Source organism: Eumetopias jubatus, unplaced genomic scaffold (assembly GCF_037043125.1).
Source record: "Eumetopias jubatus isolate StellerSeaLion01/CBP00866 unplaced genomic scaffold, mEumJub1_p1.0 scaffold_16, whole genome shotgun sequence".
Classification (NCBI taxonomy): Eukaryota; Metazoa; Chordata; class Mammalia; order Carnivora; family Otariidae; genus Eumetopias; species Eumetopias jubatus.
Window position 1 is genome coordinate 9,031,938 of NW_028274822.1, and position 27,194 is coordinate 9,059,131.

General features: G+C 35.7%; 1 protein-coding gene across 4 annotated transcripts in view; it reads left to right on the forward strand.

Annotated features, from left to right (window-relative positions):
- TMX3 (thioredoxin related transmembrane protein 3) overlaps positions 1–27,194 on the forward strand; it is a 50,035-nt gene that overhangs the window by 12,184 nt on the left and 10,657 nt on the right. For all 4 annotated transcript variants that reach the window (XM_088019692.1, XM_028102924.2, XM_028102926.2 and 1 more), the window contains 10 exons: positions 4,422–4,467; positions 5,819–5,899; positions 8,886–8,985; positions 9,593–9,670; positions 14,003–14,069; positions 17,775–17,873; positions 20,269–20,326; positions 20,514–20,567; positions 21,373–21,429; positions 25,522–25,651. In XM_088019692.1, the coding sequence (XP_087875818.1) occupies positions 4,422–4,467; positions 5,819–5,899; positions 8,886–8,985; positions 9,593–9,670; positions 14,003–14,069; positions 17,775–17,873; positions 20,269–20,326; positions 20,514–20,567; positions 21,373–21,429; positions 25,522–25,651 (770 nt within the window). The remainder of the gene's footprint in view (positions 1–4,421; positions 4,468–5,818; positions 5,900–8,885; positions 8,986–9,592; positions 9,671–14,002; positions 14,070–17,774; positions 17,874–20,268; positions 20,327–20,513; positions 20,568–21,372; positions 21,430–25,521; positions 25,652–27,194) is intronic.

The following is a 27,194-nucleotide window of genomic DNA, read 5'->3' on the forward strand; positions in this document are numbered from 1 at the left end:
CTTTCCCAAGCTACATGGTAATGTTTGTGAATCCTTGTGACTATTTGCATCATACAAACAGCCTATTGAAAAATCATTCTTTTGTCAAAAAGTTGTAGAGTTAGTATTCATTCAGAGGGTATCTCGTGAGCCTTTAACTATATGCCAGTATGTACCAGGCACATTCTAGGCCTAATGATACATCAGTGACCAAAACAGACAATAATTTCTACTCTCATGGAGATTATATTCTGGAGGGGAGAGACAAACAATAAAAACATAAGTAGATTGTTATGTTACTTAGTGTTTGATGTCAGTGATGGATGCATTTTCTACTTTACTGTAGAATCAAGGAGATGTTTTATGTGCTTACGGAGAAAATATTACCTTCTCTAGTATTTTTTTTAAAAAGGCGTATTTAAAAACTACTGTCTAGAGATTGTACAAATAAATTTTGGGCATATAATTCTTAAAGTTTTTTAAATACCTCAAGGCAGCTCCATTACAGGCATTTTAGTAGAAAAAGGTAAAGAAATTGAATTCTTTTTTCAAACTAGCTGTCAACATTATTCTATGTCTAACTGTAAATACTGAAGGCTTGGCTGTTTCCTGTGTATTTCATCCATCTCCATAGGTCACTTTTCAAGCATTTGCAGCATCAGTGTATCTCAGCATTTAGTCTGCAGACCACCTGCATTAGGATTACCTGGGCTGTTCAATGTAAATTTAGACTCTGAAGACTAACATCAGCCCTACCCAATGAAAGTCTTTGAGACTAGGCCATGAGAATCTGTATTTTTAACGTGGACTTCAGGTAATTCTGCTGCACGTCTAAGTTGGAGAACCATAGAATAAAGTATTATTCCGGTGAACAGTTATTTAAATGATTGGGCTTGAGGTGGGATAGGATTATTCAGTGATCAAGTATAAAAAATCTCTTAAGAGTATTTGAGGGTAGCTTATTTCTCAGTCATGCAAGTGCAGAGATTGGAAGCGCATGCCATCACACTCAGTCTAAGACATCTCTGTGTACAGAATTCTTGAACCAGAGAAATTTGAACTCTCATGAATTATCCTGTGTGTTTGGAATTATATCAAAATTTTCTTGATGCATGGTTTTAACTGATAATGCTGTAATCAACATAAAAAAACTATATAAAGATAGATATTTTAGCCTCTCTTTCTGTACATAACCCCTTCCAAAATCAAGTACCGGAATTGTTTCTCATTTGTAAAATATGTTATGATGCTACCTGTAATGGTGTACTGATTTCTATTTTGAAACCACTGAAATCCTGTTTATTCCTCAACATAAGTGTGATACTTATTTTATGTTAAAGGTCATAATTTATTTCTCGTTGATGTGTAAACTTGGAATGACATTTGGCCAATAGCATTCTAATTTCTTGCTCACAGATTATATTGGCAAATTAGTTTTATCCTTCTTTCTAAATTACAAGCCCTTTTTGGTCAGTGATTATATTTCGGAGTTGCTCAGTCTTGGCACTAAGGGTATTTTGGGCCAAATAATCCTTTGTTTGGGGGGAAGGGGTTGCTGTGCATTGTAGGGTATTTAGCACCATCCCTGATCTCAGTAACAGCCTTCTGCCCATCCCACTGCCCTCCAAAGTGACGGCAACCAAAAATGGCTCTAGACATTGCCCAGTGTCTCCTGGAGGGCACAGTCTACCCCAGTGGAGAACAACTGTATTTTATATCCTCTTCGGGTTAGACACATAGTAACACTCAGTAAATACTAAGAAAAATAGTATTTTGACCTGAGAAGGACTTCACATTAATTGCAGCTCCTCCTCCTTCCCCCTGCCCATTGTGCAGATGAAGAAACAGCAGGTAGTTAGCAGTGAAATGACGGAGTCATTTCAAACACCGAAGTTAGAGGTAGAATTAGGACCAGAGTCTGAGATCACGTGATTCACATCCAAGCCTCGCTGTACCATCAAGTTGTTATCATTTCAAGGAGAAAACAGGAAATAAGGGCCTCGTTTTATGAGCATTTAAAATTATAAAATTTCATGTTACAAATGGATTCTTGAATTTGTGAAGGAATTGATCCCAGGTCTCTATGCGAACCATTGCGAACCATTGTTTTCTAATTTGAAAAAATAAAGAACTAAAAGTTAAAAGTCAGACTTGAGCTTCATTCATGGTCCTGCTGCCTTATCAGGGCTCGCTTTCAAACCAGTTACAAGTCTACGTATCGGTTTCTTTACCTGACAAGTAGTAGAAGTACCCTTGTGCTGCTCACAGAATTGTCTGCAGGTGTAGTTGAAGGCCTGTCAAAGTCAGCTATAAAACATTTTACATGGGGTAGTTCTCACTCTACATACACTGATGTGTCTGCAGGTAACTACCTAACAGTGAGATAGGATCAGAAATAGAGAGGAATTGGACCTCGCATTTGAGGATCTCTGTGTGCCAAGCTCCTCTCAGATTCTTTTCCACATGTTTTCTCATTTTAAAATCCCACCCATAAGCTGAAGAAAATGAGTGCTGTCCTCAGAAGGGAAAGAGCTGCCTAGATGATAAATGAGAAGTTGGAATCCTAACCTACATCATTTTAAGTCTATAACCCATGCTTTGCTTGTGTGCTTTATATATATGTTTGTGTGTGTGTGTATAACTGTTTTCCTAGGGAAACCTAAATGTAAGGTTTTAGGAGTCACTGCCAGTTGAAATTCTATCAAAAATGAAGTTTAATGCTCAAAGAGTCAAGGTATAATAGAGTAGGTGGCATTATATATCTCCATCTTAGAGATACCCTGTGGCGTTAAATGTGGAGCTGGGATTTTTTTCTCTGAAACCTGTTTTGAGAACCACCACTGTATTTTCTCACTGATTGCATATTTTCTTTATTTGATTTGTTTATAAAAAACCTTTACAATAAATTAAACAAAGAATTGATAGATATGCCTCCCCCCACCCCGTCAATTATATTAGTCTTAGTGGAAGGTAATTAAGGGCTGATGTTTTCCTGCCACCTTAATGTGGAAAGGGGGCATTAAGAACATCTTTTACTCTCATAATCCCCTCAAATCATTTTTATATTTTTCCTTTTCTGAGTAAAGAAGTCAATCTCAATAACCACAGTGTGCAGTTAGAGTCTGTTGGACAGAATTAAATCCTACATTGCAGATGGGCACAAATAAATTATATAATTGGTTTAAGTTCACATAGCTATTCAGAGGCAGGACCTATATCTTCAGAACCTGAGTTATTTTTGTTACCTCTGCTGTTTGTGTTGCTTCTAATAAAAACCAGTGTTGATCAGTGTCCAGAACCTTCCAGTCACCTTTCTCTATATGTTTAAGGGAGAAACTCTATTGATGACAAAGGAAGGCTGAGAGATTTTGACTATTAATTTTGCCACAAATTCACTTTGTCATCATTCTTGTGTAGTGGGCGGTGCTAAGAAACCAGAGTAATGATTACTAAAGTGATTGGTAAACCAGAACTCACGGACAGTAGTGTCCTTATACCCAACTGTGGTAAAATGTCCTTGAAATAAATAAAATTAACAAAGGGAGGGATCGTATGAACAAGTACATTATATTTTATTTAAACTGGTATATGTGTAAATATATTGTATATTGTCTCTTAACTGAGATGGTTTCATTTCTTTGCTCTTCTAGTTGCCTTGAATTTGTGAAGTAGGAAGGTATATTTGCAGTAGGGATTTCTGTACCTCTTAAAGTCCTAATTCTTTATTTGATTGTTTTTGTTTCTTCTTTCCCTCAAAAAAGCTGCCATTGTAGCAACTGTATCTCATTTTAATTAACATGAGGACTTCAGGATAATCTTTGAAAATAACTAGAATTTTTCTGGGTTATTACAAAAGCAGAAACTTCTAAAACAAGTAGATAAAGTTGCTTTTAGATCATGTATTGACTGCAGAAATTAAGTAATTTTGCAAATACAATTTATCTTTTTAAAATTAAAACACAATGCAGTTCTTTTAAGACTCAGAAAACACGAAAGGATGGGCTTTGCTTTTTTGTTTTTTTGTTTTTTTGTTTTTTTTTTTACTTATTTTCGCAAGGAACCAATGAGACCTAGAAAAAAAGTATTTGTCCTGGAAAATGAAATCAAATTACAAGTGAGACTTTATATATATATATATTTTTTTTTTTTTTAACAAGAATATCTTAAAATAAGTACTTCAGGGATAAAATTTTAACTATTCTTTTGGCATTTATTTCTTAGTCATAGCGTTTTGTGTGGGCATAGGTTGGATTATTAAGCAATTGTTTTGTATGAGAATGTCATATTTTTTCTTTTTTGTATGTGAATTTATATTCTAAGACTTGAAAACAACACATCTTTATGGGTTTGTATAAATATATTTTTAAGTAAAAGGCTCATTTACTACCTAGTTTCTCATTTTTAAAAAAAATTTAGAATTATTTATTCTTTTTCTTATCAAGGCATTGCTTCAGAGTTTGGAGTTCGAGGTTATCCAACAATTAAGCTGTAAGTTGAGTGTTGTATGTTTATATGTGTATTTTTCTTAGTTCACTCTACTTACGTTTTATTACATTAATTTCTAGTAGCATCCTTGGAGGATTGAAGATTTGGGTTCAGCAATTCTTTCTAGGTGCAGTATGTGATCAAAGGAGAGGGACTGCATCCTCCTGCTTTTCTTGGTATTTAAGTGAGTGTGTTGTTTACTAAATGCACTCTGAGTGCTCGCTGCGTGGCAGGCATCCTGCCGGACAAGATGTACAGCTGTAAAGTATGAAAGGTCTTTTACCCTTGAGGAGCTCAAGAGTGTATTCTGCTGTATCATGTGAATCCTGTCTCTTAACAAATTTTACTTTTCTATAATTGAAATAGACTTATTTCATTAGAAAGGAAAGAAAGAGAATCAAATTGATGGATTTAATTCTGATCTCTTGTAAGTGTTGGCAAAGTCTAATATAAAGTGTATATAAGTTGGGAGAAATGGTGTGCTCATTCTAAAGGATTTATTTCATCATCATAATTTTATTGAATTTTCTCTCAAGTTTCATCCTTATTTTGGTAATGTGCGAGTTGAGGAATTATTTTGAAACTTATTTTTATAATTAAGTTTTATTTCAGTGTTTTAAAATCTCAAATTTCAAAATTTGACTAATTTTAATTCTTTATTTCTTGGGTTTTGTGTTGACTTCCCTCCTTCCCCTACTTTTAAAAAATCTTGTTAAGCCTCCTTTACTTGTGTTAAGTAAATTATCCTTTCTGTTCTTTTTTGTTTGTTTTAGATGTTCTATTGTCCTTTCACATTTTTTTTAAAATCTCAGTTGGATAAAATAAATAAAAATAAATCTCAGTTGGATACATCATTGACAGGCTTTTGGAAAATTATCTTAATTTTATAGAATAGATGTTTTATGCCTTTTTCTACTCTATAATCTTGGAACATCTTTCAAGTTCCTATGATGTTGTCTTGCTTAAAATTTGTTTTCTCTCTACCAAAATACTATGAATTCCCTCTCATTTTTTTAAACTAGAGAAGATAGTGAGAATTATGCTTTGATAAGCTCTTGACCATGAATGTGTAGATTATGACTTTTCAGAAGCATAGACACAATGCAACTATTACATACAAAGTAAACTATTTTCATGTAATTTTAATAAAATACAGCCTTTTTCTTTATATTTTGAGTTGTTGATCCCCTGTAGCCAGTTGCCTATTGTATTTCACATGGTTATGCTACTTCTGAAACAACTCTGCATTTACTATTTTATATACTATAATTTTATATAACAATACTGATTAGTATTAACTGTTAAAACCGTTGAAATAATCTAAGCTTCTATCCTTTTTTTTTTCTTTTTTAAGATTAAAGGGGGACTTGGCATATAATTACAGAGGACCACGAACTAAAGATGATATTATTGAGTTTGCTCACAGAGTGTCTGGGTAAGTTTTTATTGGGAAAGGCTTTTACTATATAATTACTAATATTTTACAGCAGCAATGTCCACAGTAGGCAAAATATGGAAAGAGCCCAGATGTCCATCAACAGATGAGTGGGTAAAGATGGGTAAAGAAGCGGTGGTGTATATATACATACACAATCGAATGTTAGCCATTAAAAAAAATGAAATCTTGCCATTTGGAACCACATGGATGGAACTAGAGAATATTATGTTAAGTGAAATAAGTCAGTCAGAGAAAGACAAATACCATTTTTCACTCATATGTGGAGTTTAAGAAATAAAACAGGTGGGAAGAAAAAATAAAGTAAGATAAAAACAGAGAGAGAGGCAAACCATAAGCGACTCTTAACTCTGGGAAACAGACTGAGGATTGCTGGAGGGTAGGTGGGTGGGGGATGGGGTGACTGGGGGATGGGCGTTAAGGACGACACTGGGTGTTATATGCAACTGATAAATCACTAAATTCTGCTCCCGAAACTAATAATATATGTTGACTTAATTGAATTTAAATAATTTTTTTTTTAAATACTAGTACTTTAAAATTAAATGCAATTTTGGGGCACCTAGGTGGCACGGTCAGTTAAGCGTCCGACTCTTGATTTTGGCTCAGGTCATGATCTTTGAGTCATGAAATCAAGCCCCATGTTGGGCTCCATGCTGAGCGTGGAGCCTGTTTACAATTCTCACTCCCTCCCTCTGCTCCTCCCCACTGTGCATGCACACTCTCTCTCTAAAAAAATAAAGATAAAGCTTAATGTATTTTAATAGACCATATTGAACCCACATTTTTTTAGCGACTTACCCTAAATAACATCTGTGTTCATTTATAACAAAAGGTAGTCATATGTAGCATATGCAAAGAGATACTTTAAAGAAACAAAAGGAACTATGACTTGTATTTGTTAACCTCATATTAAATTCATTTCATTTGTAGAAAAAAAAATTTCCCCAGTGGATTTTTTCATGTTTTATTTTTTTAAAGATTTTACTTATTTATTTACAGATAGCCAGAGAGCACAAGCAGGGGGAGCAGCAGAGGGAGAGGGAGAAGCAGACTCTCCGTTGAGCAGGGAGCCCAATGTGGGGCTCAATCCCAGGACCCCAGAATCATGACCTGAACTAAAGGCAGATGCTTAACCCACTAAGCTACCCAGGCACCCCTGCCAGTGGATTTTTTAATGCATTTTCAGAATTTGATTACTTCTAATAACCTTGTGAATTGTAGTTTTATTTTACTATAAATTTGCTTTTATACTACTTCATTTATGTCAGGTTATTTTTCCTGTTACTTAATTTCAGAGCTTTTAAAAGAAACCCCACAATATTATTGTTCTGAATAGACTTGGGCTTTAATCCCTGGCCTGTGATACTGGAAAGTTCTTTTTAGATACAGCTGAAATACTTTCCTTGATCTGTCACATGCTGCTTTATGCCAACTGTGAGGTATTACTACACATTGCTTAGGATGTGACATAATTAGAACTCAGATACTTATTTGAGTTACAGATCGCTGAGATTTTACTGCTAAGGAAACAATTTCTTCCATAAACATTTCCTGTTGGTTTGAATGTGGTGATTTTGTTTTTTAATCTACATCTATCTTGCTGGGGTTTAAAGAAAGTTGATGCTTATAATTATTCAATGCAATTATGTGGAACTTATTAAAGAGAACATTTATCAAGGTAGGTTAACCTATATTGACTTTGAAAGTATAAGCACTTTTTTGTGAGTTTGACAGGATACACTGATAGCTTTAAATAGTTTTAAAGTAAATTGAAATACCACAGTGGATTTGTTTAGTGGCATGGCACTGTATGGCTTGAATTATTTGAGAAAAGGCAGAATTAGGAATGATCTTTATTCAGGTTTGCAAATCTTACTAATATAATTTTTACTGTATTTTCTCATCAGTTGCATATTTCATTTTCTTTATTTGCTCTCTGAATAAGTTGTGAGTTAAGCTTATATGAGGGGATTGCTAGTCGGATGTACTTCATTCCCTGTGATTAGATGGTCTTCATGTTTTGGCAATTTTTTAGAGTTTTACTTTAAGCTTAAGATGGACTTCTCCTGATGTAACTAGAGGTGACTCTGTTGCAAATGGAATTTCATAACTCAGTTCTGGGGTTGCATCACTTAGCGGTTAATTACTGAAATATGAAAATAGAGGCTAGAGTGGAGTGATGCAATGCATCTAAGGAATTGTGCATTTTGAAAATATGTTTGCCTTTGCAAACTCTGTATTTATTCTTTCTGCAAATTTAGTGGATTAAAAATCTGATAGTATAAACCATGTCTCCCTTTTTAGCCTTTAGTAACATTTTGCAAGTCATATGTTTTATAATAACCTTTGAGGTAATTTATTTCTCAGTGTATTTGGCTTTGAAATATGCTTGCATAGTAAAAGTCTTTGTAGAGTTTTGTTTTCTTTTTACGAGGTTCTTAGGTACTATTATGACTACCACTTTCCATTGTATTTTTTCTGAAAAGAATAACTTATGAAACATTTAGATTTTAACCTCTATAGGGTATTTTAAAACTAGCATTTAAATGGACATAAATCTTAGCATAGTATTATAATTTCCTGGTATAGGATTTTCACAGTGTGTTAGTGTGAATGATCTTATGAAGGGAAAAAATAATTCTCATGTGGATCCTTTTGTTTTTAGCTGAGGACTAACTGGGTTATAGTTCTGTTCTTGCCTATCAAAATATTGGCTAAGATGGTACTCGCTAAAGGGATGTATTTTAAACTTATTTTTTAAATTGAAAGATTAAATTGTGGGTACTTTGTTTTCTAATGTGAGTACAATAGTGGTCATGGGCTAAAGTTTTATTAGATTTATGTAGATCGGGTGATTACTTAAAACGCAATTAATACAACATTAAAACTTTGTAACTTTAGACATAAATTATGTACTGTTTTTAGTTCAAATGCAAGTTTGTTTTGTTTTGTTTTCAAACAGGGCTCTAATTCGGCCACTTCCAAGTCAGCAAATGTTTGAACATGTGCAAAAGAGACATCGTGTATTTTTTGTTTACATAGGCGGAGAGTCACCTTTGAAGGTATCAAATGATTTTATTTTTTAAATTCACAAATACAAATGTAATTTAATTTTCAGGATAGCTAAAACTTTGACCCCAAACTCAAAATTATTTCACTCTTATTGGAAATATTTTAGTTCAATCTAGGCCCTCTATTGTGTTTGCCTTCATGAAACAGAAATGAATAAAAAGATATTGCTTGCCCTGGTTATTCAAACTTTGTGTTACTTTTTAGCATTTTTGTATCTTTGAGACTGCAGAGTGTAGTTTGAATGTAAACTTTTTGAAGATGCGTGTGTGTGCGCGCGTGCACGTGTGCATGTTTATATGTGTACATATATGCACAGATCTCTCCTGTAATTATTAAAATAATAAATATGAATCAAGCTTATATTACACTTTATTTAGAGGAGTATGGAAGCATTGGGTTATGGTGGTCTTTTTGCTTTAGAAACAATTCATTTCATTTGCTGCTTATATTCCATCATCTTTTCACGTAAAAACACTGAAGGCTTCAAATTGGGATGATACTGCTGGGGATGATGCTACCTGCTCTGAATGTTTAACGAGGGATGAATTCTGATCTTAATATTTAAAAGTCACCTCTTTTCTATTTGTATCTTCACAGGAGAAATACATAGATGCTGCTTCAGAATTAATTGTATATACATACTTCTTTTCTGCCTCAGAAGAAGTGGTTCCTGAGGTAATGTTTAAAAATGGATTTTAATGACTTAATTTCATTTTTTAAATTATTACTTGATTTTATTTATCAGATTTATTTACTTTCATATGTGTAGAAACAGTAAACATGTTAACTCTTTACTGCTGGTACTAGATTGTTAATAAGCAAATACCACTGGATTCGTAGCATTTAGGGACTATGTTTATTATGTTGATGCTTTTTTTCTCTTCAAAATGATAGCAGTAGTAAGAAGTGATAGCTCAAACTGTTAAATTGGTTTATAAGTAATGGAGTGATTAACATATTTATATATATTGATTCACAGCTGCTGCTTACCTGATCATTTGCCGTGCACTGTATTAAGTCCTGGGTAGGTGATGACAAGCAGGATCATCAGGGTTGTGAGAGGGTGGAGTGTGCATCCTCATGGGTAGAGAAAGTGTCCTGAATTCTAGTGTTGCAGGTGACATCTTTTGGGTCCTCATCCTGAGATAGTCATCTTCAGTAAACAAATATGTAAACAGGATATAACTATTATGGAAAAAGTAAAAGAGCATTGTGATAGTAAGGACATAAGGGGTGGCTACTCTGGGTTGGTTGGTCAAGAAATGTCTGAGAAGAAAATATTTGAACTGGGACATACATGATGGGAAGGAGCCATGCAAGATCTGTGTCCAGAATAAACTAGAAACAGGGAACAGGTAATTACAAATGCCCAAGATAAGAACACTGCGGGCATATTTGAGAAATAGGTGGTAGGCCAGTGTGGCTATAACACAGAAAGGAGATGGATAGGAGGCAGGCAGAGACCAGTGGAGGCCTTGCAGGTCATGGACATGCATGTGATGGGTCAAAGTTAGTGAGGGACTTGGTCTCATGTTCATCTTAAGGACATTTCTCTGCTGAGAACAGAATGAATTGGATAGGGATGAGAATAGATCCAGAGAAAGGAGTTAAACTCTTGAAGTAAGCTGGAGAGTTTAAGCATGGGGGTTTGTAAAAGGATGAGGGAGAAGTGAAAGCGTTGTTGTTTTTTAGAGATGGAATTGTTTGAGCTCACTGACGTGGGAGAGAAGGGAAGAATCAAGGATGACTCTTAGGTGTTTGGTTTTAACAGCTGGGTAGGTGGTAGTGTTATCTATGAGTGTGGGAATGTTGCAGAAGAAATGAGTTTGGGAATGGGGGACTGATCAAGAGCTTTGAATTGTTCATTTTAACTTGGTTCAACATACTAGTTAGACATCAAGTATAAGCATCAAATTCACAAGTGGATATAGGGGTCTGGCTTTAAGGCTGTATAAAAAACTTCTTAGACATGGGATGCAAATTTTTTTTTTTTAAAGATTTATTTATTTGACAGAGAGAGACACAGCGAGAGAGGGAACACAAGCATGGGGAGTGGGAGAGGGAAAAGCAGGCTTCCCGCCAAGCAGGGAGCCCGATGCGGGGCTCAGTCCCAGGACCCCAGGATCATGCATGACCTGAACCGAAGGCAGACGCTCAATGACTGAGCCACCCAGGCGCCCTAGGTTGCAAGTTTTTAAGGAAATAAGTGGGTCCAGGGCCTAAAGACTGCAAAGGAAAATAAGAAGAAAATAGCCAGGGAGGGAGTAGGAAAACAAGATGAGTGAAAAGCCAAGATAAATATTTTAAAAAGAGGGTCTGTTGTGCAAGTGATCAAGATGAGTTGAGGAAAGTAACTGTGACACTTGTACACGTGGAGGTTGGTGGTGGTTTTACGAGAAGGACGGGTGCCTCATTGGTGTCATTTGAGAGAATGTAGATAAGAAATTGTAGGTTGCAGGCATAGACTTCTCTTTAGGAAAGTTTTCCTAAGAAGGGGACCTGAGAAATTGGGCAATAGCTGATGGGAAACATGAAATAAGTCAAGGGAAGCTTTTTCTTTTTAATCAGTCTAAGTTACAAAAAATCAGAAACCGTTTTTTTTCCACAAAGGTATGTCATATTACACATTTGGTTAATTTTTGTTTAATATTTTTTAACATTTAAATATTTTTAAGAAGATTGTAGACTTACATAGAGTCTGTGTCTAGTGCTTCTTACAATATGTATATAAATGTTTATCTTATAAATGTAATATATTCTGAAATGATTTTCAGTTCCTTGGGAGAACCTCAGACAAATCTGGTCAGCTTAAACTCGTTTTTAGGTTTACTTAGTTTTGTCTCAGGAGTTATTTTGCAGTATTTTATGTGTATGCATTTACTTTTGATGGGGAGGAGATGATAGGGTGGAAGAAGAGCCGTATGTGCCATTAGATTCTCACATAAATGCCTCAGAAGGTTACAAAACCTCTATTCTGGAAAGTCTTAAGATATCTCAGTGTGATGTAAAGGCCTAGAATGGATGGAATCTAGTTCTAGGCCCAGGCCTGGAACTTTTAACCCATTCTCATCTCCAAAGCCCAGTGGACCACATTTTAGTTTTAGAGATGAGAATGTATATCGTACCCTCACCTGTGAAGCTTTCCAAGCAATTTACTCAGAGTGCACCAGAGGGCATGCTGCGTTCTGGGCCCTGACACCGTCTGGCACCACCCCAGTCCTTGTGTAATGACAGATGTTTTAGATCAAAATTCTAGCGCCTAGAACATCTGTGTGGGTGGACACAAACAGTATCTGCTATGAGGGCATTCTTTTGGTTATTATGTATTGTTTCTATTATTGGCCTCTCAACTGGTTTCCTCCAACATTCCTTAATTATTCCTGCAAATATCAATATTTGTCATCGCTTTTTTTTCTGTGTATATGGTTGCAAAAGTCTGCTAGGGGAATCAGTGTTCTTTCAGAGTAATAGGATTTTTAACTCCCATAGAGAATTCTCAAATAAGGACAAAGCCCATGATTTTATATTTCCCTGCATATTTTGAATTTTAATGTTTGGTTATGCAAAGTTTCCTTAGTTTTACAGCTCGTATTTATGAAAACTCTAGTAAGTATATTAAAGGGATATAAAGATGAATCAAGGCAATTTCTGACTTCAGGATACTTAAAGGTGAATGGAGAAAAATGGCCTGTAGACAAATAACTAATATAAGATAATGAGTTTCAGGGAATGCAAGGGAAGAGGAGGAGGGATTCAGAATATGTTGAAATCAATGGCTGCAAGTTCCATCTATATAGTAATGTTATAGTATGGTCAACTCAGGGGTATCCTTGAAAGAGAGAGGTGCCGGATGCTATAAAATACTTGCAGAGCGCCTTTGTGGATGAGTTGCCAAGAGCAGGTGAGTAGAGGCGTACTTGGTGATAGAGCCTTACCAAAGAGCTTTACCACTGCCCTTCAAATAGTTACTTTCATGGTGCTGTACCATTTTTTAGTAGTTGTGTAAGAGATCATTCTGTATTACCTGAGGTATGCCTTACCCCTTCTCCGTATTTCCAGGGCAGCCATCTCTACTTTTATTGTTACAGTTATTTTTATTTTATCAGTTATCTAATGATTATTTGTTGTTACTTTTCAGTATTACCACAGCATGTAATAATTCTTTGTGGCTAACCCATGGGGATACTGATTATTATAATTTTAGTATTTTGAAATAATCATAGCACAGGTATAAGAAGCAGGTACCATCTGAAATAATTTTTTTTTTTTTAAGATTTTATTTATTTATCTGACAGAGAGAGACACAGCGAGAGAGGGAACACAAGCAGGGGGAGTGGGAGAGGGAGAAGCAGGCTTCCTGCGGAGCAGGGAGCCCGATGTGGGGCTCGATCCCAGGACCCTGGGATCATGACCTGAGCCGAAGGCAGACGCTTAACGACTGAGCCACCCAGGCGCCCCTGAAATAATTTCTTATTAGTTGCCATTATAAGTTCCCATTTATAAAGCCAGTTTACATTTTAAACCTACTCTGACATATGTTAGTGGATCTAACTTTGCTAACTCTGCAGTGAGGTGGAGACTCAGTGTCCCTGATTTACAGAGGAGGAAGCCGACTCCCCCAGACAGCAATGGACTCCCATGTCACACAGCCGGGAATGGTGGGGAAGGACTCGAACCTACCAGTGCTGATTGTTACCTTAGCCACTGCTCTTTAACCTCCTCAGACTGTGTCTCATCCTGTACTTCCTGGGATGTCTTCGGTCTCGATTATCAACTCTAATAATCCATGGTTTTCTCAGTAGCAAACACGGGCACTGTGCCAGGGGATGTTTTTAAAGAGATAAACCTGTCCTTGGATGACCTTGGAATTGACCTTGGGATCTTTTTAACTGTAAAGTTTTGTTGCTGTGGGTTTTTTTCTGGTATCTTTCAATACTTTTGAAATCATAGCTACCAATTAAAATTTTTTTTAATGATAAAAGTTATTTACCCATCTCGTTTTTGCAGTATGTGACACTGAAGGAGATGCCCGCTGTGCTTGTTTTCAAAGATGAAACTTACTTTGTTTATGATGGTAAGTTCCAATGTTTTAACTCATATAAAATATGTTAAAATTAAAATGCTGTGGCTATTATAGGACTTTGGTGTTGATGAAAACTTTGGTAGATGCAACTACTTCTTACATTTCCCATTAGTTGAATGACTGACAGACTTTTCTTAACCTTCAGCTTGAGTTTTTCTGTCTAGTCTGCTTTCTGGATTCTACCTACAATGATTTTTTTGGGGGGGGGAGGTCAGGTCATTGGCCTTTTGAGACATGAACTTGATACATTTCTGTACATTATTTTAAAACATTCAAAATTATTCGTATAAAAAAAAGATCTTAACATTTCAGACTCACAAAAAGGTGAAGAAATAAAACCCCTTCAGTAGTGGTAAAGCGCCTGGAAGATGTATTCTTCCCTAGCTCCATCTCTCCCTCCCTGATAGAAGTAACCACTCACTTGTTATTCAGCCTTTCTTCATTGAAGTAAATACTTGGTCTATTTTTTAAATACTTTTGTTAAACAAACATACATCATAATAAAGACAATGCTAGAATGGTAAAATCCTATGTACACACCCATCACCTAGGTTAGACAATTAACCAAGGTCTTAACACATTTGCTTCAACAATTTTTTTCTTCGTTGAAGTATTTTAAAGCAAATCCCAGAGGTTTTTCATCACTGTGTGCTTCATTATGCATCTCTTTAAAAATGTCCTTTTTTTTTTTTTTAAAGATTTTATTTATTTATTTGACAGAGAGAGACACAGCGAGAGCAGGAACACAAGCAGGGGGAGTGGGAGAGGGAGAAGCAGGTCTCCTGCTGAGCAGGGAGCCCAATGCAGGGCTCCATCCCAGGACCCTGGGATCATGACCTGAGCTGAAGGCAGACGCTTAACGACTGAGCCACCCAGGCGCCCAAAAATGTCCTTTTTTTTTTAATAGAATAACTATATGCTGTTATAACATATAATAAAATTCACAGTAATTCCTTGGTGTTATCAGATACCTACTCCCACCGTTCCCAGACTGTGCAATGAGGTACCTCAGGCCAGTGCAGCAAAGTCACAGGGGCTCCAGGAGAAATTTTAAATTCCAAGGGAAACAGTGAAACTCAGCATCTTTTGGATATCACGCAGCCACTCAAAAGCAAAAGTGAATGCATGTCATGCCTAATATCATTCTTTGTAACTTTCTTTTTTTTTTTTAAGATTTTATTTATTTATTTGAGAGAGAGAGCACATGAGAGGGGGGAGGTTCAAGGGATCAGCAGACTCCCTGTCGAGCAGGGAGCCCCATGCGGGTCTCGATCCAGGGACTCCAGGATCATGACCTGAGCCGAAGGCAGTCGCTTAACCAACTGAGCCACCCAGGCGCCCTCTTTGTAACTTTCTTAAATTACAGTTTAATAAAGTAGAAGCTTCATTTTATTTCCACTAGCTACATTTGAAATACTCAGTGCCCTTGTGTGGCTTTTTGTTACCATGCTGGAGAATGCAGATATGGAACATTGTATTCATTGCAGAAATATTCTAGAACTTTGTTATTTTATAACAAAAGAAACTAGGACTTCGTGAGAGGTGTAAGCTTTGGTTTGCTTAAATAATTAAAATGAATAGACTAATAAAAGGAATTTTCTGATTTTTTTTAGTAAAATGAACATTTTAATTATTTTTTGTCTGGTTTTTATTTCTTTTTATTTTTATAAACTTTATTATGTTATGAATCAAACTCAACACCCAAAGAACATTTTAATTATTTTAACAATCATGAATATGAAGCACTTCTAAAGTCTCCTATCTTCATTATTTTTAAATAAATGTGAGGACTGAATTTACTTTTTGCTACAGTATAACAACTACCATTTGTTCTATTTTATGCAGCAGGTACTAATTATGTACTTCACTTGATATTTTCATTTTATCCTCGTCATAATCTGTGAGGTTAGATACTAAGGCAGATAAATTACTATCCTGAGATTATGAAAAAGATAAGAGTATTAGATAAGGAGATAGATGTATAATTAAATCACAAGCTCATTCATTTGCTCATTCATTTGCTCACTGGATACGTATTGTCTGTATTAGATACTGGGCTTGAAAAGGAAGTTAAGAGGAACTTGATTATATGAAAATATGAGAAGGAAAATAATGCATATCTGCACCAATTCTATTCATTTGCTCTTTGATTATTGCACCCCTTGTATGATAAGCACTTATATTGTCTTATTTGATCATTACAGCAATGCTTTTGAGATCAGTATTCTTACTGTTTTACAAATGAAGAAATAGGATTAAAGAGGATTTTTTCCCCCAAGTTAAAATAGTTAATAGTATAATCAAGTGTCAGCCTTCAAATCTCCTGTTCTCGTTCTAGTATGAGTTTGTTAACACTTCAGGGAGCCGCTTTGTTTATTTTTGGAACAAGCCTGATCATATCTGTTTGGATGTAAATCTGTTCTTTAATCATGGCTAAGAAAGTGCCCCTTCTCTTGCTCCATGTTTCAAATTTAGCCTCCCATGAGTGACCAAGAGGGATAGGAGAAGTATCTTTAGCTGTTGGAGAGGCCATCGTTTTCTAACATGCAGTAGTTAGTATTTAGAACCTGCCTGAAGCCTTCAGATAACACAGAGAGTTTACCTTGAATGCTTAGTCTAATATTTAAATGTTGTCAATGAGTTTAGAAGCTTTGGGATAGGGGCTCAGGAGGATGGTTTATTTTCTAATGAGTTTCAGATGTATCGCTTTGTATAAAAACATTTGCTTTTGACCTGGAGTAGAGATCGTGGCCCCAGTACTCAACTCCCAGTTTTATGTTTATTTTTCTAATGTGTAAGTCCGAATCCATAAATACTTTCAGATTTGCATTATGTCACTTATTTTATAGGTTTGATAACTTGAAAATGTTTTGTTTAGCAATGCAAGTGACAGACAAAGCACATCTTTCAAGGAATCATTAAAATCCAGTCTTCAGCCAAACATTTTGGTAGGCTTTTTACATCAGCTTCTTTTCATGCAGTTACAATAATTGTTCACAGTTCCTTCAGAACTGTATTTCTCATTGGGACATAATATTTCTCTTGATATTACAAATGTTTTCTGTCTGCTTAGCAGGGGAATTATTTGATGTTGGAAAAAGGCTAAAATACTATGGCTTTCTATGTGTGTTGTGTTTTACATACAAGAAAGGGTTGTAAACTGAGGTAGAAATGTCATAAAATAGAAAACAGGAAAGAAAATGTAATAAAAATTTACTCATACTGCCATCATTCAAGGATAACTTATCAACCCAGGATAACCATTTAGTAGCAGTGTATGTCTTCATTTAATCATTCTGTCAGTTCTTCTTCATACTTTCTGTTTTACAAAGTTACAGACATACTGTGATAATGTTTTGCAACCTGCTTTACCACTTATTAATTTTTTAAAAACCTATAAGTGGTCTTCCTTAATATGTACCATAATTATTTAAATAATTTCCTATTTAGGGTATTTCACTTACTTCCTTTATTTTTATTTATTTATCTTTTGCTTGCTTTGTCCATTAATGGTCAATGGACCAATGCTTTTGCATTCTCATTGTTTGCTTAGAATAGATTCCTAAAAATGAAATTTATGAATTTAAGATTATGATTCTAGGTCAAGGCATTTCATACGTATTATTAGATTAGAACATTATAAATATTTTAAAGTCTTATTCACATATAACTTATTAGTATTGTTTTATTTTTAAGAGTATGAGGATGGTGACCTGTCATCTTGGATCAACAGGGAGAGGTTTCAGAACTACCTTACTATGGATGGCTTCCTCTTGTATGAACTTGGAGATACCGGTAACAGCATATATACAACCTCCATCACTCTGCAGAATTTTCCTTAGTTGATTTCTTAAATGTGATTCTGTAGGAAATGAATTTTAAGCTCTCTTTCATAATTTCCGTCCTTTTTAAGACTTGGATGCCAGTTCTTCTTCATGAGAACATAGATCAGTATTAACAAAGAACAAACATTTATATGGGGAACAAGGATGAGTTAGAAAAGGTTTACTAGTTAGAACTGATAGCAACAGGAAAAGCACAGCCTGGATAATAAGGAAATGGGAAAAAATAACCAGGAAGCTATATTAGGAGCTGATTTTGTAGTAGGAGTTGGAATACAACTCATCATCACCACTCACCACCTTTGAAGCCTGCTTTTAGTTGTGAGGAAAATATGGACAACAGACTGGCGTGGTTTCTTAAAGTCACAAGATTGAAAATGACAAGCAAAGTAAATGTATTTACAGATGCATAAATGAAAGCTATAAGAAGCTGATTGGAGGGTCTCGGGTAGATGTAAACTACCAAAATTATATGAAGCTAACCATGTAAGTTTTAGGAGGAAGTGTTTTGTAAATTTTTAATGAATTACAAATGAGAAATGAATCGTGGATATTATTGCCATATTTTGTTTTCATTCACAACTTCATGATAAGTGGGATGGACATATAGTTTTAGATTTAAAAAAAACGGGAAAATTTTACCCAAGTTTCGATTTTTTTTTTTTTTTTTGGATGAGAAGTAGTGTGCATAGATTTTCCTCTTCGTGATTTCCTGCTTTTGAATCTGATTAGTAATACGAATTAGAAATGTTCTAATAGGTTCTCATGTTATTTTCAAACTCTTAGGATATTTGTTCTGGCTCAGAGCCTGCTTATTCCTGTTCTGTGTCTGGTGACATTTCTGTCTGTTTATCCTTACAGAGGGAGGCGTGTGTTAGCTCAGTACTGGAAGTTGATGTGGATACTGTCAAAGATTGTGGGTTTACTTTTGGATTCTTTCAGACTCATGTGAAGGGAAAAGGGAACAATGTAGGAATATAGTAGTTTTGCTTTCAGTTCAGTAAAATCATAGGAGACAGCATGACCTTGAGGTAATTAAAATAGGCAGCTCTGGCTCTACTCAAATAGTTTCTTCTCCCAGATTAATTTGGAAAGAAGTTGACTGTGGAATGTTCCTTTTTTGTATCCAACATAATTGCCCTTGTTCGGTTTGCGCCTGTGGCTCTGTTCCTGCCCATTGTCCCACCTTGCGACTCACCACACAAGTACAGAGATCCTGGCTCTCATGGTTTCACACACCACTTGTCTTTCTCAGAAATCCTGGTGATGGCGGGTCCCTGCATCTTCTGACCCTGCCTCAATATCTGTCTCCTCTCACTCTGGTCTTTTGTCACTCTCCCTTCTCCAGCCACACTGACTTCTCAGTTTCTTAGAAAGGCTCTGCACCTTGCATCAATGCACCCTTTATAGCTGGAAGTGTATAGTGAATTTCTGTTCATCCATTAGACTCAGACCAAATATTGCTTCCTAAGAAAATCTTTTACTGATCCCGTCAAACTACTTAAGCTTTCTCTATAGTACTCTTTTATCCCTGTTCCCTTTCCTTCAGAGCTCTTCTCATTGTTAACCATACATTTTTTCTTTGTTGTAAATGATCTTTATATGTTTCTGTTGTTTTCCCTACTAGACTGTGCTTTCCACTAGTTCAGGGCTGTGTCTGTGTGTGTTCATCACTCTCCAGGTCCATCCCACTTCTAATAAGTGGTGGTGCCTCACAGGTGTTTCCCCGGCCTAGAACAGAATACACACGCTGAACTGCAGCATCTGGTCTTCTGACTCCAATACCAGTTCTCTGGTTATTATGTCATGCTGTCTGCTAGAGGATGTTAGGGACGAATGTGATTTATGTTGTGTTTAGGGTTAAATAAATTTGAGTCAGTTTTGTTTTGTGTATTATTACTGGCAAGTAGTGATGTGACCCATGGTACTGAAGGGAATAGCATGTAAAAATCTTTCTCTTGTTGTATGTCATTCTTTTAGAGCTACAGTAATTAATAATAAATTTTTTTATCAATTAATAATGAATAAATTTATTTTATTTCTTAATGTCAGATTTTGACAAAATATTCATTTTAGTCAGTTTGTGGGTACTGTGAAAACAGTACAGTTTGAGTATATAAATTGTTAAATATTTACTGTTATTTACATTTGGGGGATGGGAGGTAGGAGGGAATCTCTCACTTCCAGTTGACTAATTCATTGATTCATTCTGCTGTGCATAACATGTAGCATAACTGGAATTAAATTCTAGAAACTATTTACTAATTCCCAATTCACAGCTACAATAATAATTGAAAAGTTTGTATAATGAGGGCTATTGAATTTAGATATGTCATTCTTAATTTCAGGAAAGCTTGTGGCTATTGCAGTTATTGATGAGAAAAATACATCAATTGAACATACCAGGTATAGTGTCTTGAAATAGTTTTAAGCTTCACATACCATCTAATTTAGACTTTACATGGCTTCAGATAAACTTGATATAGTATCTTATTTTTCCCACAGTATTAGATAAGGCAGCAGATATTATCATTGAAAAATGATAATATATTTTTGAAGTGAAGAGATGAAATATTTATGTATTCTTTCACAGATTAAAGTCAATTATTCAGGAAGTTGCTAGAGATTACAGAGACCAGTTCCACAGGTAGGTGGTTGCATTCAGGAACCTTCCTTTATCTTTGTTTAATTATATTTTGTAATTTAGTAAAGCAAAGGTGGTACTATTTTATTCTTTCAAAGGTGAATCAGGATACTGAAATGAATTATAGTATGTTGCATTTCAGTATGAATTGTTTGGACTTGCTAATACAAGTAAAAAAAAACTTTTATAACTGGTATCATACTTGCTTCTTGATGGTATTTGGTATACATTTGTTGTAAGTAAATATGGACAAGTACTGATACATTTGAGATAAAGTTAAATGAGCAATTACAACTTGGATATAGACAGATGATGATTATAACAGGAACTCAGAGAATAACTGAGTATAAAAAATAAGTGTTCTTGTTGCTTTGTGCCAAATCATTCTGTTTGTTGGTGCCATGAGAGACAGTCTATAAATGTGTTATATTATTTAATTATTCCCTTTTTATTCTGAGTCTTCTAATGATTTATCAGTGATATATATATTTTTCCTGTTACATAGTATGAGCATGTTATTAGTCCTTTTGTAAACAAAGTGGGTCATTTTTCTTAAGCATATTTTAATTAGAAATGCTTATATTGCCCTGCATTTTAAATAGAGAGTAGAAATATCTTAGAATTTATTAAATTCTACTCATGTGTATTTTATTTCAGAAGCCAGTAGAATTCATACTCTTTTCTACATTTATTTTGTGTGATTTGTATGTTAAATGTTTATACAGTTCAGTTCTTTTACATGTTTACCTTGTTTCATATCTAATATTACTCTTTCTCTTTTTTTCTTTTGGTTATTGTTGTTGGGTAGGGATTTTCAGTTTGGCCATATGGACGGAAATGACTATATAAATACCTTGCTGATGGAGTAAGTAATGTTCTAAATGATTAAATGATTTTGCTGTCAATTCTGTCAGTTTTTAAATTTCTGTTTCTGAGACACTTTTAAAGGCATTACTAGCTGGGGAAAAAAGTGAACTTTTCATCTATGCTGATGCAGATATTCTCCCATCAAATATCTTACTTTAGTTTTTAAATCTAAATGTGAAACTCACTGAACTTTAATATTGCTCCATATTAAAAAAAACAATTCCATGTTAAAAATTTATCTCTGAATTCCATGTATTTTGGAAAGAAGACAGCATTCAAAATTTAAAAATTTTGTAGTTTCTGTTTAACACACACCTTACCTAAAGTTCAGTTTCAATGAATAAATGTAATTTAAGTAGGAAATCTTTACATCTAAGAATTAGCTGCTATACTAGAAGAATGTTTAACAGAGTAAAAATAACTTTATAGGGAAAATATACAATTTTAAAACAATTCTTTCAGTTATGTTTATGACATAAAAATCTGATTTGCCACTTCAAAGGTTATTAGAAAACATTTATCATACTTGTAGTAAATTAATTTCAAGTAAGAACCTACTCTATGCAGCAAACATTTAGTATTTCCTGTATGCCACACACTGTGTTTGGTACTGTTGATACAGAAAATAAGTAGAATCCCTGTCTTCAAATGCTTGAAGTCTTCTGGGTAAGACAACATAGTCATTGCAAAACTGTATGAAAAGGTCTTTATAGTAGAGAGTTCTGGAAACATGACCACTCCCACCTACACCCCAGTGCACACAAAGCTGGAAGGGATCAGAATATGCTTACCAGAGGAGGCAGTAATGCCGAGAAGTTACCTGGAAGAAGAATGCGGAGACCTTATTTCAGACAGGGTATTATGCACACACAAGAGGTGGTAGGAAGATGTGGCTTTGGAGAGCGTGGAGCTTAGAAACAGCCCCTGAAGTGAAGATGGGGGAGCTTACCAGCGACAAGGGACCTTGTCCTACAGTGTTGAGGTCCCAGTTCAAGTTAACATGACATTGTGTTTCGGATTCTCCGGCTTGGCTTAGTAGCAGAGGTGTAGCAGTTGCCTTCACTCATGTTTCAGTGTATTATTCCATTTTTCCAAGTAAGAACACTGGGGAAATAAAAATGAAACAACCCAAAATAACATTCATAATTTTCAAGTGAAAGCCTAAAATTATAAAGTAATGTTACCTTTATTCATTTATATTTATTATCCCTGTTATTCCAATAAGAATGTGAGAGTTTACCAGTGATAAAAAGTACCAGATATAATACACAACGAAGAAATCCAAGACAAAGGAAAATAAAATAAAGGATCTATATTATCTTAGGTATTTATCATTTATAGGTAATTATTAAAGGTACTTGAAAATTTTGGCCCTGAATTTTTAATACTTGAAACAAAGTAGAAAAACATTATTTACACATTTCCCATAGCCTGTAAAATAACTGTTGGTTATAAGGAGTATGGCAGACCTTGTAGAAACCTAAGAGAAATTGTTATGCTATAGAATCTCATAAAGAGGGACACTCTGTAATAGAAATATGTTTTTAGTAGGATTTTTACAGTATATATATTAGGGGCTTTGATAGAACCATTTCTTATAATGTCCTTCAAGGCAAGCTAATATTCAGTAAAACATTGTTTGTAAGAGGCTAAAGCAATTTGTGTCCAATAAACAATTCCCTGATTCAGGGTAATATTCAGAATATGTACAGATGGATGGATGGATAATCCTTCATGAGTATGATTGTTAATGTGAGTTGTGAGATAGAAATTTTGAGCTACAGTTGTGGTCTGAGAATTACTGAGAACAGTAATCTCTACCGCCAACACCTTGTTGTGTTGTTTTGTTTTTTATTCATATCTTGCTCTTTTTTTCTTTTTTGAAAGAAGAGAAAGCGTATGATGATGGTTATGTGATAATAATTGAAAGTCCTTATTGAGCACTTAATTCTGTGACCGACACTGGACTGAGTGGTCAATAGGTATTTTTTAACTTTTACAATAACTCAGTAAGGTGTAAGTACTATTATTATTTCCATTTTATATAGATGAGGAAATTGAAATTTCTTAGAAGAAACTCAAGGAAGTTAAATAATATGCCAAAGGATGTCCAACAAGTAAGTTAAAGAGATCCAGTTCTGAAATCTAGATCTTGCTCACTCCAAAGCTCTTCCATGACATTAATATTGTCAGAGAAATTAGTGGAATTTAATAGGTATTGATGCCTAAGTGTTTTTAACTTGGGGCAGATTACATGATATTATGTAAGATAGTTCTACAGCAGCACCGACTGTTTTTTAAATCGTCTCAAAATAAATAGCGTACTGTCAGACCCTAAATCTGTTAAAATGTTTTGTTTTGGGTTTTTGTGAATATAATTAAGAGGGAATAGTATGAAATGAGATTTTCCATTTCCATCATTATTCAAATTGAATTATTTCACAACAGATAGTTTCTAGTCCCGCTGTGTATTTAACTTTCTTATAATACGTATTTTTATAGGTAGGCCAAGTTCTGATCCATTCTGGTTTTTTGCTATTTATGCATTATAATTAATAAGTAAACTGCTATAAATCAAAAAGTTGTCTTTTGTATTTTTTATGAACAGGAGTGAAGCTGAAAATTTTTTTTTTAATTTTACACTCAGCTGACTATTGCCTAATAATAATACCGGATAATCAACCACCCTGATATCCAGTGACTCCAAGCTGTAATATGTATTCTCTCTCACTTAACCTGGGCTTGGCTGATGTTGACTGGGCACAGATAGACATGGCTCCAAACTGCCACGGAGGTTCGGTCTGCATGGTCTTGCGTGTCCTGACCCTGGAAGGATATTTCCCTGGGGAGACGTGTGGCAATCACAGAAACACAGGAAGGCAAGGCTAGCCATGCATGCACATTTCAAGCCTCTGCTTGAGTCACGTCTGTTAGCCTTCCCTTTGGCCAAGTCACACAGCTGAGCCCAACATCATGAGTCACATGAGCGTGTTCTGCCTAACTGGGAAGAGGTTATTGCGTGGGGAGAGTAGAGTGTATGAGCAGGAAAGCAAGCTACTGGACTCCGTTACTTGTGTGGTGATAATACAGTGGTGTGAATCACTTCTACTGTAGAGTTTTGTCCTTTTGCATAATATTTTCATATAAACATACCAGTAACCATAAATCTGTGTGCAGGTGACATACAGAATTAAGCACCCCCTTCTTTTTATGATTATGCAACAACCTGTCCTTGAAAGGAAAAAAATTAATTATTTCGATTAAATGACACCTATTAGTAACATTTTTTGTCTGCAAACTGCTGTCTAGCGAATCAGTGAAGCACTTCCTGAGGATGCGGCGGAATATGTAGTAGGACAGTGGGAGTTCAGAGAACTTGGAATAGTATTTATTGAACACAAGGTACTGGGCTGAATACATAACTTGAGTTTGCTCACATAATTTTTACAACAAAATAGGTACCCTCCCACTACTCACCTTGTCTCCATTTACACATGAAAAACATTAGGCTTAAAAAAACAGGTTATAGGAAAGTCCCAGGCTTCAACACAAGCAGCGTGCCTCCAGAGACCCTGCTCTTTCCTGTCTCGTGTCCTCAGTGCCACTGGACTGGGTTTGTGTGACCAAACTGGTGGGATTTGGGTGGCAAGGGATAAGACTGCCCAGAAATTGGTACTTCACACATAATAATTTTTAGTTTAATCATTAAAACTCAGCTGTCTGATATATATTAGAGTGTTTTCTTTTGCTTTTTTTTTTGTTTTTAAAGAGAGCAAATTGGAGGGAGGGCGGGAGGAGCGGGGCAGAGGGAATCTCCAGCAGTCTCCCCCCTGAGCCAGGTGCCCCATCCCATGACCCTGAGATCACAGCCTGAGCTGAAGTCAAGAACCATGCTTCACCGACTGAGCCACCCAGGTGCCCTGAAATGTTTTTCATATAATCTTAATTTAGCTATTTCTTAAATTGATGCACGATTTGAAATTTTCTTCATGTAAGCATAGGGAGGCAAAGCTATTAACACAGCTTCCTCCTTTTGTGATTGTAGTTACTTTTAATGTGTATTTTGATATCTCTGTTTTTCTGTTTTCAGTGAACTGAAAGTCCCAACTGTGGTTGTACTGAATACTTCAAACCAACAATACTTTTTACTAGATAGACAGATTAAGAATGCCGAGGACATGGTGCAGTTCATTAACAACATCTTGGATGGCACAGTAGAGGTGAGTCCTTCACTTGCATTTGAAAGGAACAGGGGGAGGAGGTCGAGGAGAAACAAGCTTTCTTCTTTTCCTCTGATTCTGAAAGGAAGAGTCATTACCTGGGGTGAGGGGGAGTCCTCCCCACCTGGCTTCTGTCACATCACAGAGCCACATTCTCAGAGACATAGAAAGTTCTTCTGTGGAAGAGGCTGCTCATTGGTGAAAATGTCTCTTTTAGGGTTATTTGGAAGACATTTTTGGTTGTCGCAGTGAGTGGGAGGTGTTGCCATTTGGAGTTGGGCTGTGGGTGCTGAGAGGTCTGCAGTGTGCAGAGCTATCCCAGGAGTGAAGCTTCCTGGCCTTTAACCTTTCTGGGTTAAAGAGTCTAATTGGATTAAGTTATTCAGATTGCTTTTTTAAGAAAACCTATGAATAAGACCACCATTTCTTAAGAGATAAGGAAATGTACTGAGAATCTGAGCTTCAGTGGAGAGTTCCAAATCCAATCATATAAAATATTTCTCAGAAATAATGAATGAAGAAAGGGTGAATACCTACCATTTACACTGACATGGATGGAACTGGAAGGTTTTATGCTCAGTGAAATAAATCAAGCAGAGAAAGACAATTATCATATGGTGCCACTCATATGTGGAATATAAGAAATACCACAGAGGATCATAGGGTAAGGGAGGGAAAACTGTGAATGGGAAGAAATCAGAGAGGGAGACAAACATGAGAGACTCTGGACTCCAGGAATCAAACTGAGGGCTGCAGAAAGGGAGGTGGGTGGGGGTATGGGGTAACTGGGGGATGGGCATTCAGGAGGGCACATGATGTGATGAGCACTGGGTGTTATATGCAATTGACGAATCGTTGAACATTACATCAAAAAACTAATGATGACTATATATTGGCTAATTGGACTTAAAAGAAATAATGAATGGATAGTCTTAACCTCCCATTTTTTTCTATAAATCTTATGCAGTGTAATTCAAACTGTGGGCTGCAATCCACATTACAGGGCCATGAAGTTACCTCAGCACATTGTGGCCAGCATGCATCTTCTTTCAACAGACTAGAATAAATTGAAAAAATATGAGACTTCTTGGCTTTTATGAAGTTAAATTACTATTTTGTGAGAGTTTTGTTTCAGCTTTTACACACTTTATTTGAAAGTTGGCTCACAGAATAACAAGCATTTCTTTTTTGGAAACAATCGCTTAGGAGGAATTTCCTATTTGTGAAAATAATGCTTATTGAAATGAAACTCACCTCTATGAGTGAGAACTCTTCTATGTGTAAGTTAAACCCAATTCAAACTGTTTGACAACAAAGAGAGCCTCACATAGTTTGGAAATTCAAGCAATGAGCCAGACTTCAGGGATGGCCAAATGCAGGGATTGGATAGATTTTCGTCAGGGATTTTTCTCTGCCTTTCAGCACTTTTGGGTGGGGTAGGTTGGTGGGGGGTGGCTGGGTTTCATTCCTCGGGAGAGTCTCCCTACACAATAGCAAAGATACCCTGCGGCAACTTTAGTTTAACAGGCTCAGCTGACTTCTG